At 38.8% G+C, this 16,011-nt stretch overlaps 1 protein-coding gene across 10 annotated transcripts in view; it reads right to left on the reverse strand.

The window, feature by feature from the left end:
- ITSN1 (intersectin 1) overlaps positions 1 to 16,011 on the reverse strand; it is a 257,076-nt gene that overhangs the window by 90,883 nt on the left and 150,182 nt on the right. For 5 of the 10 annotated variants that reach the window (XM_032175652.2, XM_032175655.2, XM_032175653.2 and 2 more), the window contains exons 17-20: positions 12,054 to 12,181; positions 8,911 to 9,140; positions 6,607 to 6,728; positions 4,095 to 4,109 (exon numbers count right to left, since the gene is read on the reverse strand). In XM_032175652.2, coding sequence (XP_032031543.1) covers positions 4,095 to 4,109; positions 6,607 to 6,728; positions 8,911 to 9,140; positions 12,054 to 12,181 — 495 coding nt within the window. Of the gene's footprint in view, positions 1 to 4,094; positions 4,110 to 6,591; positions 6,729 to 8,910; positions 9,141 to 12,053; positions 12,182 to 16,011 lie in introns of all 10 variants that reach the window. The other 5 variants (XM_032175654.2, XM_032175656.2, XM_032175661.2 and 2 more) reach the window with 2 other exon arrangements.

Consider the following 16,011-nt stretch of genomic DNA (forward strand, 5'->3'; position numbering starts at 1 on the left):
TTTCTGAGGTCAGGAGATTGAGATCATCCTGGCTAACACAGTGAAACCTCGTTTCTACTAAAAATACAAAAAATTAGCCGGGCGTGGTGGCGGGTGCTTGTAGTCCCAGCTACTCGGGAGGCTGAGACAGGAGAATGGCGTGAACCCGGGAGGCAGAACTTGCAGGGAGCCGAGATCGCGCCACTGCACTCCAGCCTGGGTGACAGAGCAAGACTCCGTCTCAAAAACAAAAAATAAACAAACAAAAAAACTCTTTCTAAAGCTCCAACCTGGAGGTTGGCAAATTTTGCCTCTGTTGCAACTACTCAAATCTGCCACTGTAGCGCACAATATGTGAATGAAGGAGCCTGGCTGTGTTCCAATAAAACTTTATTATAAAACAGGTAGTGATTGGGCCAGATTCGAGCCAACCCTGTAATCATGTGTATACTGGTCCCTCAAAACTGCAGTGATATTACGGCCAGTTGTTACTAAATGAGCTGCCTTCTGATGTTTAATCTATGGAAATCTATGGAAGGCAGAGGAAAAAGGTATTGTTGGCTACATTTAAAAAAAATGTCTGTCAGGAGAAGAAAAGGAAAAGAATGAGTTAAGAACTGTTACAAGAGGCCGGGCGCGGTGGCTCACGCTTGTAATCCCAGCACTTTGGGAGGCCGAGGCGGGCGGATCACGAGGTCAGGAGATCGAGACCACGGTGAAACCCCCTCTCTACTAAAAATACACACACACAAAAAAATTAGCCGGCCGTGGTGGCGGGCGCCTGTAGTCCCAGCTACTCGGAGAGGCTGAGGCAGGAGAATGGCGTGAACCCGGGAGGCGGAGCTTGCAGTGAGCCGAGATTGCGCCACTGCACTCCAGCCTGGGCGACAGAGCAAGACTCCGTCTCAAAAAAAAAAAAAAACTGTTACAAGAGTAACACTAAGACAATTTCCAGAATGAACTGACTGGCTAATGACTGATAACTACTAAAGAAGTCCATTCTTCTTTGGATATTTTTAAGAGGATATTTTCTAGAAATGATTTAGGATTAGTCCTGACATGAAAAAGAGATTAGGTTAGATCAGTGGTTCCTGAAATTGACTCCCTAACAGAACCACCTGGTCAGACTTTTGAAGGCTGTATATGCAGTAGAGTTCTCAGAATCTCTGGGGATGAGCCCTGGCATGGTTATTTTTTGGAATTTCCCTCAGCAATCTGGATGCATTCAGGCCTGTACCAGTCCAAGGATAAGCATTTAAACCAAGCTTGTCCAACCCGCAGCCCACAGGCTGCACGTGGCCCAGGACAGCTTTTAATGCGGCCCAACACAAATTCGTAAACTTTCTTAAAACATTACGAGATTTGGCCGGGCGCGGTGGCTCAAGCCTGTAATCCCAGCACTTTGGGAGGCCGAGGCGGGCGGATCACAAGGTCAGGAGATCGAGACCATCCTGGCTAACACGGTGAAACCCCGTCTCTACTAAAAAACAAAAAAAATACAAAAAATTAGCCGGGCGTGTTGGCGGGCGCCTGTAGTCCCAGCTACTCGGGAGGCTGAGGCAGGAGAATGGCGTGAACCCGGGAGGCGGAGCTTGCAGTGAGCCGAGATCGCGCCACTGCACTCCAGCCTGGGGGACAGAGAAAGACTCCGTCTCAAAAAAAAAAAAAAAAAAATACGAGATTTTTTTTGCAAGCTTTTTTTTTAAAGTTCATCAGCTATTGTTAGTGTTAGTGTATTTTATGTGCGGCCTAAGACAATTCTTGCAATGTGGCCCATGAAAGCCAAAGACTATACTGATTTAGACCCTCAGCCTGTGTTCTCAAGATAAACTTCAACAAAACAGCAGTGAGCACAGGTCTTCTCATTTCTTATGTTCTACTAATATGTTACGGATGTCAAATTTGATTTAATTCACCCTCCAAGTATTTGGACTTCCAGATCAAGAGAGGCCATGTGTTTTCTAAGCATCTAAGCCTTAGCCATCAAGGTCAAACTCAACTGGAAGGCATTCGGCTTCCCTGAGCACATCACTGTATACTGATTCCTCTCCTCTTTTAAATTCCTAGCAGAGTTAGTGAATATTTACTGAGAACTTCATCACATGGTGGCCTTTTCATGTGTTTCTCTAGATTTTTCTAAAAAGATTTTAAACATATGAATGGCAGACTTGATAATTTTCTATTATCAACAGCACTGAGAATAGTGCTATATACAAGGTATCACATTAAATTTTTGTTAACCATGAAAAATTATAGTTTTGGATAAAACCGGGCTAAGTTTTTCTAAAAGCAAAATATTTTTAAGGCTAAGACTGCCTACATTAAAGAAGGAAACACTGTCACATTGTTAGACTTCTAAAAATCGAACATATTATAGTAAGCTATGTCCCAGAGACGTTTGAGGAATCTGATGACTGTGCCCACAAAAGTATAAGTGAACCCCAGATTTTTCAACCTAGAGAGACTGACAGTAATGTTGTACTACATGTTTCATGCTCATCATTTGTTAACTGCAAAATTAATGAAATTAAAAAAATACAAACCTGTTGCTATTAGATGTCAATATCTATCTTTTTGCATTGACTGTTATCCTCACTAAGATAACACAGCTGAATGGCACCTGGAGTATCACAACGCATTTTGCAGTACAAAATCGAAACACTGCTGTCCCTTCCGCAAGCCAACGAATTACGCCTAGTAGTACATTCTACATTTCATTACATATTTGGGAGGTCTGAGATACAATAAACACTATTACAGTCCTGAGTAGATATTCTCTAATATACTTGTCCTTGAATTTATTTTTAGTGTTTTATTAAAAATTACAAATTAGATACATTTATAAAAATGAAAATAACATAGAAGTCTATAAAATTCAACATGAAAGCCCCTTCTTTGCTGCCCAGTGGTAACCATTGTTAACAGTTTGATATATATATTTCAAAACTGTTAACTATACATAAACACATGAATACATATATAGTTTTATTTCTAACCAAAATGCAATTAGGCTGCACATATTCTTCTGCTTTTTTGATGGAAATCTTATGTGTATATGTGATCTATACAAGTTTTAATCTTCATTGTATTTTTTAGCTATATCATAATTTATTTAAGCCATCCCTTTACTGATGGACACTGGGCTGTTTATTTGCTTTTACCAACACCACTGCAGTGAACATCCATGTACACACATATTTGTGCATGTGCCCAAAAGAGGAAGAAGAAGAATGAGAGGAAGGAGAAAAATAGAATTTCTGGGGCAGAGGGAACGAGAATTTTAAATCTAAACAGGCACTGCCAAATTGCCTTCCAAATTGCTTAACCAATTTATACAACCATGCTAACAATGTATATTATATCCACTGTCCTATACTCTTGACAAAGCTGGATATTACCAGACTTTTAAACTTGCTCATTTGACAGAGGAACAATGCTATTTTGTGTTATAACTTGCATTTTTCTGATCACCCAAGAAGCTAAGCATCTTTTCATGTATTTTTTAAATAACTGACTTTTTACTTCATCTGTGAATGTCCCTTCCCACCCTCTGCCAATTGTTTAAGGCTTGTGGGTGTCTTTCAAAGTGAACTGTTTGGAATCTTTATGTAACAGGGGTAAACCTTTATGTAACCCTTGGTCTCATATATTTTGAAACATAGACATTTTAATTTTTGCATATTGTCAACTGTCCATTTTTGCCTCTTACAACTTCTGGTTTTTATAGCTTAAAAAGGCCTTTCTTAGCCAGAAAATTATTCCAACAGTCTCCTTAAAAAATTTTTTTTCCCAGAATTTTATCTTTTATGTTTAATCTACTTGGAACTCCTTTTTGTCTATGGCCTGAGATGGAGACTTGACCTAATCCCTTGCCAAACACAGAGCATTCAAGTTAGTCCTTAAAAGGAATCTAACAAAAAGAAACCCAGTACACAAACTGAGAAGACTTACGACTTTTTTTTTTTTTTAAAGCACAACCTACTACACAGACTCAAACACATTTTTACTGCCACAACAACACCCAGAGATACGTGTACTTACACAGAAATCAAGTGACTTAAAAGGACAAAACATTGAAAAAGATGCAGACTTCCTGACAGTTAGGCAACACTTACCCATTCCCCTTTAACCTCCACCAGGAAAGCAAAGGTTTGAAAGCAAGGCAAAATATATGTTTAATGACATGCTTTATTCTTACAGCATATCTAAACTCTACACATCTCATCAAGCTGGTGGTTAACTAGCCAATTCGAGGAAAAGGTTTCGACAGGCCTAGGATTACAGGTGAAGCCCAAATATGTTCCCGAAAAAGAGCGACACTTTCTCATTAAGATACAGATCACCTGCAACATTTCCTCATCATCACATTTCATAACGTTCCCTTACTTTAGGATGAGAGTGAGCTGCTTCTCTGCACCTTGTGTTGCAACAAAATCCAGTTTCAAAAATATTAGGCTGGTTTGTTTAACGTTAAAAAAAATTATAATGAGGTCCTCACTGATGTGACATTGTATTTTCAGAAATTTTAGATTCCTATTACATGGTATTTACATATTTGACAATCTGCTTTACAGGATACACTACTTCAAATATGAGGTAGTATGAGTAAAGTAGCTTCAGGCTATTAGAAACCACGGCGTAGGAAACAGCAGGTGGTGAAGTCAGAGGAAAGCTGACAAACATACCCCGCTGGCTCGTTACCATTTGTGTGTACAGAGTGGTGTGCACAAACCAACCGTTCTTTCTGTAAAGGATGAGTAAGGCTGGCACCCAGCATGTTTCAGTCAATAACTGTGTGCTGAATGAAGCCATGGAGTATATTTGAAGAGGTTTTCACTACTATTAAGGTGATTTTAACTTTTAAAGATCTGGAGCCTGGGCAACATAGGGAGACCCTGTCTCTACAAAAAATAAAAAAATAAAAATTAGCTGGGTGTGGTGGCACATGCCTCTGAGCTACTCAGGAGGCTGAGGCAGGAGGATCACTTGAGCCTCGGAGGTGGAGGCTGCAGTGAGCCAAGAGCATGCCAATGCACTCCAGCCTAAGTGACAGAGTGAGATCCTGTCTCAAAAAAAAAAAAAAAAGAAAAGAAAAAATAATTTGGGATCTTTGGCCTTGCTTCTTCTAGCCCATGTTAATTACAGAGAAAGCAGCTATTAGGAAAAAAGGGGACACAGGAATTGATTTCTCTAAGTGCCAAACATATTGTTATTTCTAGGTATTTTAGCCTATTAAAGATCCACAGATATGATGTGTATATGGCAAGATGAATGCATGAGTAATAGTATAATCACCTGTACACCACCCTTCAAAGACATACAGTCCTTCGGCAAGAAACATGTTTGTTTCAATTGTTAACTTTCACAGTTCTTTACAAATTCTAGGCCAGGCATGGTGGCTCATGCCTGTAATTTCAGCACTTTGGGAGGCTGACGTGGGAGGATCGTTTGAGCCCAGGCAATTCAAGACCAGCCTGGGCAGCATGGAGAAACCCTATCTCTATAAAAAATACAAAAATTAGCTGGGCATGGTGGTGCACGCCTGTGGTTTCAGCTAGTTGGGAGGATTAGGTGGGAGAATCGCTTTGCTTGAGCCCGGGAGGCAGAGGTTGCAGGGAGGCAGAGGTTGCAGTGAGCCAATATCGCGCCACTGCACTCCAGCCTGGGCAACAGAGCGAGAACTTGTGTCAACCACAACAAAAAAAATCTAAATTATCTTTTAAAAAAAAAAAAAAACGCTAAGAGTAATGCAAAGTTGACTACTTCTAAGACTCTAAAGCGAGTAACTAGAACAAGGAACTATTTTCTTTTAGAAAATGATTTAGATCAACCATGTTGTCTGATTTTCTTTCTTAAACTGGTTCCTATAGTTTTAGTCACATCATAAAATTATTATTAGTTAAAGGAAAGAAACAATAACAAAGCAAAATTCTAAACTATTTTCTGTTACAAAGTAGGAAAGCAGATTAACTGTATAATTCATTACTTTTTTTTACATAATTCAAAGTTCACATAATTAAAGGGAAAAAAGATGCTTTGATGCAAAGATACAAAAGTTATTGCAATTATGAGAATGATGATAGTGTTTTGCACTTATAACTATTTCTTAAAGACTCCTGGCCTCCTCCCACCTTGGAGGATCCTAGTGTGTGTGTGTGTATATATATATATATATATATACACACATGCACACTAGTATATATTATACATACACATATATATACACACGCACACTAGTATATATTATACATACACATATGTATACACACGCACACTAGTATATATATTGTCATACATCATATATAAAATATATGTATTACATATATATGTATATCCATAGTATATAAGTAGTAATCTAAACTCTGAAATTATCATTTATAGATTTAAAAATAAGAACACACTGTCTTTATCAACTCAATTTTAAAGTGATGTTAGGATACATTTTTGAAATGCCATCTTTCATTTTAATAGAAAAGAAAGAAGATTGAGCTTATACTTTAAAAATCTAGATGCTGGATTATTGGGTTTCATACTCACTGACAACCTCACAATTGTTGAATAAAGTGAAAAAAGAGGACAGAGGCTAATCTTCAACAGAAATGACCCTCTCACTGGAGTCTTTCTTACCATGACTATGTCTCCTGGCTGGATAGTGATTTCATCATGGCTTCTGGATTCAAAGGGGTACAGTGCCCGGTAATACACCACTTTTACATTTTCCTGTGCAGAAATGGTAAGTGGACCTTTTTCTGTTTACAAAAAAAGGTGGGGGGGGACAAAAATAAATAATTACAGAGAACACAAATGTATGACAACAAGCCAAACAACTAACCTCTCCTCTATTGCCTATCTTAACCTCTGAACTATTTCCCTCCATTCAAGGAATTTCTGAAACACATACTGAATGCCAAAGCACAGCCAAATCTGACGTCAGCAACTCAAACCCATCAGAGAGTTCATTAGTGACTCTCTCTAAACAAAGGTCACTCCAAGCCTGGGTGCGGCAAGGCTGCCTAAAGGTCCCTTGTCTCTGCGTCTTGGCTTGGGCTCCAGCAGTGCAGATCTGTAAAGCATCAATATCCCCCTCCTCCCTACCCAGTGTGTTGAGTACAATGTAGCAGTTAGGATATGACCCAAAGCCTGAATCAGCCAAGGAGTCAATTTGTTTGGGAGGGAACAGAGGCACCAGTTTCCATACTGAAACATGAAAATGCAGATGTTTTAGGCTCTTTAACCTGGTCATATAAAAACTATATGCTGATTTTGGTTATACTGATAATCCCCAATGAAGAAACTCTTCCTCTACATTTCTTTGGGAAATAATTAGCCTAAGGATGAAACCTAGATGAAAATAATTTAGATTTTAAATGAAATAAAATGTTTAAAAATGCACATGAGCAGAGGATATTTTGGATTCTGGTTAGCAAAAACTAAAAACAGACCTTTGGACATTTTTACTCAACAGCTACAAGTATTTTGACATATACCTATCTTATCTGAAAAGCAATGAGGGGGAAGTATTATCTCCACATGATTTTGAACTGTATGACATGCAAGATTTCCTACTGACTGAAGGGGAAAAATAAATCCTCATTTTATACTAGGAGGATGCATGAAGAACTTAAACTAACTTCCTAAGATCAACGGTGAAATTATTTTCAGATAAAAAAAATAACAAAAAATGAATTTGCCCCTCCTATGACATGGTTGCTACTCTGTAGGTCTGATGACCTGCCAGTCTTTCCCCTGGACTGCATGCATCTGAAGGCAGATAGGTGCCTAATGCAACTCCATACCTCACGCCCATCTCTGCCCACTATGCAGCTGGGGACCAGTAAACCTTTACAGAATAGCTTGAAAGTGTTTTTTCTTTCTTTTCTTTCTGTATACTGGCAGCACTACTAAAGAAGCACATGGATGACCAAGCAAAATTGGTATAATTTACCATACAAAGAAAAAGCAATGACTTGCTTCCACTGAGCATTATTTGCAAAACCGTATAACCACACAAGAATCTTAAATACATTCTAGCTCACATCAGATATTATAAAGGATAGCTTTTTCTAGCTATTCCAATTAGATTGGTCTTTCATTTATCTTTTTGTTCAGTCTTTCATTTATCCCTTTTTTTAAAAAAAAGGCAAATTAGGCCAGGCATGGTGGCTCATGCTTGTAATTTCAGTACTCTGAAAGGCCAAGGTGGGAGGGCTGCCTGAGGCCAGGAGTTCAAGACCAACCTGGACAACAACGTGAGACCCCCATCTCCACAAAAAAATTAGCTGGGCATGGTGCTGCACGCCTAGAGTTCCAGCTCCTTGGGAGGCTAAGACAGGAGGATTGCTTGAACCCAAGAGTTTGAAGCTGCAGTGAACTATGAGTGTGCCACTGCATTCTAGCTTAGGCAACAGAGTGAGACTCTGTCTCAAAGAAAAAAGAAAAGAAAAGAGAAGTAAAGACACAGCAAATTATGTTCAAAGGGTAAAACGCTGCCATTTTTCAAAAAGTAAAAGCAGTTTTATGCAATGCAGACTGAAGACAGCGAATGGCCCGTCAGTGGAGGCAAGGGTGAAAGGTGCCACTTTCTGTTGCAGAAACAGCTCAGAAATTCCAGGGAGGGAAATAACAAAACAGAGAAACAGCAGGTTCTTTTGCAGCATATAAGACCAGTGTAACTTCATGCCACTTGTTAACTCTGTAGAGGACTCGTGGATGCCAGTGTAATGTGGGCCAGAGGCTGGCATGGTGGTGGGAGAATTACACAGATCTCAAATGACCCTGGGGGAAGAAGAGCTGGCCATGCTCAAAATAAGAGACTGACATTCTCATCTGTTAATGTAGCCAAGATAGGTCCTGATGAGATATGGGCATTTTTCAGGAGGATCTGGGAGAGAAGATGACTTATTTTCTAGAATTATTTTTGGCTTCTAATACCTGCAGTGGACCAGGGTGCCTGGACAGCTGGCTTAGCTGGTTCTTGGTGTTGATGGAAAAGCCGGCCCAGCTTGTCTTGTGCTTCCTGTTTGCCTTTTTCCTCGCCATCCTTCTTTTTGACACTTTCCTCCCTTTTCAGTTTTTCCTCTTCGTGGAGTTTTCTTGGTCGCTGATGCTCGTCCTCCTGCTGCACATGCTCCAGCCACTGCTTGTCCCTTTCCTGAGCTCGTCTGCCAACAAACACGCTTGATTACAGCAAGAAAGCAACTTTAAGTTAACACTACTGTTGCCTCTTTTCACAAAAAAAGCTCCATCCAGTAAATGGGATGGGAACATCAAGGGAACATTGTTCTTCAGATGGGGCAACTGAATCAGGGCTCCAGTTCTGAGTGAGAAGAAATCACATGATTTAGGAAAACACAGAAAATTTCTGATGTATTTTACAAAGTGGTTACAAGAATAAGAAAATACTTCTTAATAATAAAGCTGGTATTAAACTGACAAAACAAACAAACAAAGCCATAAAACAGAGAACATAACTTCTATAAAAATAAAATACACCCAACACTGTAAAAATTTCCCCGCAGCAAAGGGAACAACACATTTACATGCACACACATTGCTCCCCAAACCTGAAGTTGAAAGCAAGGGATTGTTTTATTGACTTCAACTACTTTGATTTTGTTTTTCAAAGTAGCTACCACAAATAGATAATTGTAATTAAATCTAGGCCTTGAAATTTTTGATGGCCTCAACCTGAAACCCACAGTAAAAGACTTGAGAATGATTTTTCTCATTCCATAATACTTTATAAAGTCAGAAAATACTTTAAATGAAACTAATATGTAATAACAAATGATATAATAATAACTAGCTCCCCAAATATTAACTCCTTTAAACTGCAAATCAGGTTGGTAGTCCTAGTATTACTCCCATTTTACAAATGAGGAAGCTGGGGCAGAGGTATTAAATGACTTGCCCATGTCACACAGCCATTTATGCATGGGCTTCAATCCCAGGCAGCCTGGTCCCAGAGTCTCCACCCTGAACTGCCATCCTGTGACATGGCTAATGCACACAGGTCATCCGCTAGAATTAGGAATCTGCCATGGGAACATAATTGAAGCAAATTATACTTTTATTCTCCATTGTCAAAAAATTACATTTATTTCTAACTCTGTATGAATGTGAAATATTAATGCAGAAGTCTTTAAACTTAAATCTTAAACATTTTATTTACAATTTTTAAAATGTCTTTTAAGACAGTATAAAAACATTTTTTGGAGAGGTAAGGATATTGTTATTCATGACAACAAAAAAACCATAATAAAAACAGTGGCCGGGTGCGGCGGCTCATGCCTGTAATCCCAGCACTTTGGGAGGCTGAGGAGGGCAGATCACGAGGTCAGGAGTTCTAGACCAGCCAGGAGTTCTAGACCAACATGGTGAAACCCCATCTCTACTAATAATATAAAAATTAGCTGGGCGTGGTAGCGCGCGCCTGTAGTCCCAGCTACTTGGGAGGCTGAGGCAGGAGAGTCGGTTGAACCTGGGAGGCGGAAGTTGCAGTAAGCCGAGATCGTGCCACTGCACTCCAGCCTGGGTGACAGAGCAAGACTCCGTCTCAAAAAAAAAAAAAAAGAATTACTTTATCTTTTCCACCAATAAGGGTCACCATATATAGTGTATAACCATCTAATTTCTGAAGTTAATTTGCAATTTTTATCTATATAATTGGAATATATATTACATATTATATTTTATTATGCTATTTTCTGTATTATGCTATTTTGTGTATTTTCTGTATTTTTCTGTATTTTATTTTATGTTTATTTCTACACTGTAGGAATTTAACAGTTCAGTGTGGTATAGTGTGAATAATAAAAGCATTTTATAAACTCTGGAGGTAAGAAAAGGATGGAGTTAATCAATACATCCAAGGAGGAGATCCTTAGTCTGACCCCCAAGAAAACCATAAAACAATCCTGTAAACTGGTTTGGGACCCCAGATACCTCCCCACTGGCACTGAAAAACAGATAACTCTATATACCCATAAGAAAGTATGCACAGCTCTCGGCAGGTTAACTGAACTCAGCCCACTAAAGTCAACGACTTGCCTCAAGTATCTGCTTCTTTGTCTTTTTAATCTAATTTCTTGAGACAGAGTCTTGCTCTGTTGCCAGGCTGGAGTGCAGTGGCATGATCTCAGCTCACTGCAACCTCCACCTCCCAGGTTCAAGTGATCCTCCTGCCTCAGCTTCCCAAGTAGCTGGGACTACAGGCGCATGCCACCATGCCCAGCTAATTTTTTGTATTTGTAGTAGAAACGGGGTTTCACCATGTTGGCCAGGATGGTCCTAATATCTTGACCTCGTGATCCGCCCACCTTGGCCTCCCAAAGTGCTGGGATTACAGGCGTGAGCCACTGTGCCTGGCCTTAATCTAATTTCAATTACTTTACAGGCTGTCATTGGGACATTTGGTCATTTTTGTTTTGTGGAGTCTAAAATTAACTGACATTTGAAAGGCAAATATCCAGTAACAAAATCAGACACAAATTTCTACAATTTACTACAGTAAGTTACAAGTAAAAATAAAAATATCACAAACACAAATCTTCAAACAAAAACAGATAAAAACATGTCGTATCCTACACACTAAGCAGCAGTGGCAAATTTCCCCCTTTTGTACTAAAGTTTAATTTGCAGTTGAAAAACAGAAGAAGGGGCCCACCCTGACCCTGCTGAAGAAGCCCTGTGTGGGGCACTAGCTCAGTGGCTTGGATTTTAAACCAGGCATTCTGTTCCCTGTTAGCTGTTAGTAAAAGGCTGTGAACTGGAAACGTTATTTTGGCCATTAGCATGCAAATGAGCACAACAAGTGTCCCAATTTCCTTGTATAATTCCATTTATCTACATAGTAGTAGCTTGAGAGAGCTCTGGGAACTAACCAAAAACTTCAGAGGGTACTGATATATGCAAAGATTCATATATACACGTGTTTGTGTTTGCACTCACACTTCACACGCACACTAAAGACTGAAGGCTCTTTCTGGTGCAGTAACTACTTGGAGAAGCCAGGCAAAGAATAGTAAATCCTCAAAGTTCCTTCCAGATGAGTCCACAATCCAAAGAAGACTCACCTTTGGGCTTCTTCTTTTTGTTTTTCTAATTCTATGATCTTTCGCTCTTGTTCTTTCTGTTTCAGTCGTTCAGCCTCCATGGACTTTTGCTTCTGGAGTTGTTGCTTATTGTGTATTTCTCTTAGTTCCTATAATTAACCAAGAAACAGTTCATGTAGCGACATGAGTGGCAGATACATCAACTATTTATCAGCATGCAACATTTCATAGTGGGAAGCCTAGGACACTTAGGAGATAATGTTTCACAGTTGGAAAAAGTCAAGTCGGAAAGCTAAAATCACACCACATTTTGACATGACTGATTTCCAAAGGCCACTTAAGATTACATTCTAATGAGCCATACACATTATACCATTTTCTATGATCTGCTCTAGAAGAAACCTGCTAGCGAAGGGCAGGAGGTGAGCTCTGCTGCTAAAGGCTCAGCAATCATAATGGAATGTAACCAATTCCAAGATATGACAATGATCATGAATAAAACTTAAGCTTCTTTTGATTATCAATCAACACCAACCTTTACTGGCTTTGAAAATACAGATGCCTCTTCTTCACTCACTACCTCCATTCAAACCTCACCTCCACCTTTCACTAAGCTTCCTTAGAACAAACGGACATCTCTTTGCTCCTCAATTCTTTGACCTCAATTCTTTCCCCCAGGGTCTATTTTTCTTCAAACTACACCTCTTCACAGCATCTTTTCTTACTAAATCTATCCTTCAAGTTGCTAACTGCCCCAAACTAAACCAGCAATCAGGTTGAAAGTAAAAAGCTGTAATTTGATGATGACTACCTTGGATCCAATTTCCTCACTTGATACTACTAGCTGCAGGAATAGCAGTAATTTCCTTAGCAGGCTACTGAAAATAAAATGCATTCTATGATATTTAAAGTACTCGAGTCACAAGTTTAGACACCTGAAAATATGAAGAACAAGGAAACGTCTGCTGAGGAAGAAACTCCCTGATTCCATAGAAATCAAATGGTCACCAATAGACTGAGTCACTGAAACTTGTCTTACTTGGGCCAACAATAAATCAGATGAGTCAAAGAGCCCAGTAGAGCCAAGGTATCTTTCCAGTTGATTTCTTGATCTAGCCAAGGCTGGTCCTCCCAGTACATGGCCCAGGGATCTCTATGGGGAGAGTTAAGGACTAAGATTTGCCCTGTCTTCTATCACCTTTCTCACTGGCAAGACTAGATGGGTAGGTTTCTTCCAGGCCCTAAAATTCCTACCTTTAGATTCATTCAGAGATTGAACAACAAAGATAGACGGTTTGTCTGTAGAAAGTCAGTATTAAAATGCACTTGTTATTGGAAAAAAATCCTAAGGGTTAGGCTAACCTTTTCCTACTAATTTTGCTAAGGTTAAAGTTAAAATGCATACACAAATGTTTTATAAACTGTAAGTGATGCTGAGAGGCTTTAAAAGAGAACAATGAGATAAAAGAAAAGGTTTAACTGGAGATTAGAGGTCTCGGGGGAGGTACTTAGGAAGAGGAAGGTACTGGAGGAAAAGGGGAAGGGGAAAATGGAGAAGAAGGGAAGAAGGAAAAAAGGAAAGGAAGGAAGGGGGAAGGAGGGAAAAGAAAGGAAGAAGAGGCTTCAGTGGGGAACCTAGCAGATGACACTGGGAACATCCAGGCAGGACACAGCAGGAAAAGGTACCTTTGTAAGGCACAAATTGGACTGTTCCCTATGGCAGCAGACCTGACATGTGGAACAGAGGGAAGGGGAAAAGAAGACTAAGACTGGAAAGCAATGATGAAGCCTCACACTGACTGTTTAAAGTGCTGAGATCAGAAAATCAACCCTAGGGAGAAAGAAGTCCATTTTTCATCATCTTTCTCACTGCCATACCAAGGGATGTAAAACTTAATTTTAATGTGTTAAAATATCAGCAGTATTGGTTTTCATAGTAACCTGGAATCAAGAATAAATAATCAGTAATAATCCTGAATGAAAATTTCATTTTCAATACCATCAAATTCTTAAATAGGTTCAGAAAAAATAATTTACAGCAAAAGACTATACTTAAAAGGTATGCCACCCTGGCTAACACGGAGAAACCCCACCTCTACTAAAAATACAAAAAATTAGCCAGGCATGGTGGCGGGCGCCTGTAGTCCCAGCTACTCGGGAGGCTGAGGCAGGAGAATGGCGAGAACCCAGGAGGCGGAGCTTGCAGTAAGCCAAGATCGCGCCACTGCACTCTAGCCTGGGTGACAAAGCAAGACTTGGTCTCAAAAAAATATACAAAAAATAAAAAAGGTACAGAACTGGGAATTAAGAAACCAGGATTCTAATCTCAGGTCCCTGACATGAGCTGGCAGATGAATCAAAATAGACGATCTTTAGGTGTTCTTCTAGTTTTGGGATCTGTTAAATCTTAGACATTGTTCATCACATGAGTATTTATTTATTTCAGTGTCTGTTTTATTTAGAATTTTATTCTTAACTGCAAGAATAAGTGAAAAAAGCATAAGCAAAATAACCCTGAGCTGAAATTAAATACAAAGGAGTAAGAAATGATGGAAGAGAAATAACATTTCAGCTTGATGTTCAGGAATCTGATTATATATTAAATAAAGAAAAGTCCTTATTTCATCCAGGAAAAAATGTATTTATGAGTGATATTCAAAATATTCAACAATAGGTACTGCACAACCAGAATGGACACTAGCCATGATGTATCAACATACTATAATAGATAGCCCATAGGCACAAATGAAGATTTTTCATTTTTCCCCAAGAATTACACCGCACATTTCCTTTCTATACTAGGCTCTTGTAACCAGATATGGATTTATAGATCACTGATTACCAGATGTAAGTAAAGCTAGTAATACATTAGGAGAGACTATAAAATTGAAAAGCTTGTAAGAAAAAGTGATTTTGAAGAATCTACAGAAAAAAAATCCTATCTATGACAGTTTCAAAAATAATTTTTAAATGTATCAAATACATGAAAAAAGATATTTAAATTTTTTAAACACACCTGTTTTTGAGTATAGCAGCATTTGAACCGATCTTAGGAACTGATTATGAAAGTTGCAGTTTCAAGTACCTCCAAGGAATGGAGCTTGCAGGAACCATAAAATAATAGATGACAAATAAGCTAACAGAAGGCTCTGGCACCTTATGATCCAGATTTCAAGATGGCAAAGTTTTTCTATCATTTCCTTCACCCAAGTCAAACACTGCTGAGATACACAGTTGTAAGGAAATCAACGTGCTGCCCAGAGGCAGGCATTCTGGGTCTTCTCTTTTCTTGGACTTAGGAGTTTACTATGGCATGAATCAAAATAAGCAGAACATGGATGATTTCTAAGTTGATAAACTTTTTAAAAAGTTGAACTTCCAAGAAGGCAATCTATAGAATGAAGAAATATACTCCTAAAAAAATGAGTGAATGACTCTCCTTCCTTTGCCACAACAAAGTCCTTGTAGAACACCTAGTTCTTTCACATAGGGGAGCAGATGGCTACACTATTCTCTCATTCTTCTCCATACTATTAAAGAGACTCAAGCACAGTTACAATTATTAAGAAGTATCCTTTTAACTCTTTCAGAAAAAAAATTCAAAGTGACAAACAAATCTGGTGTCATTAAATTACATATCTAGGAAATAAGCAAATTATTGGCGGAAATGGCAAAGGAAAATTTCACCACACTGAAAGTATCAACTTTTCCTGGTAGGCAACTTGATTAAAATGACCCTGCAAATTCTATTAAATCCACATGGAATTTTTCACAGTTATTTTGCTATTATAACAGAAAGAAAACAAACAAGAAATTACCACGAATCAAAAGTCAATATCTCACTTGGTTCTTCCTAAAATTACGTGATTTTTTTTTCTAAAACCAGTACTCTATAAAAACATGTTTCTTGGCTGGATATTAATCTAGCAATATAGTACGGAGTATGCAATTTTGATTTTTCTTTTATGAATTCTACTGA

Source organism: Hylobates moloch, unplaced genomic scaffold (genome assembly GCF_009828535.3).
Source record: "Hylobates moloch isolate HMO894 unplaced genomic scaffold, HMol_V3 SCAFFOLD_14, whole genome shotgun sequence".
Classification (NCBI taxonomy): Eukaryota; Metazoa; Chordata; class Mammalia; order Primates; family Hylobatidae; genus Hylobates; species Hylobates moloch.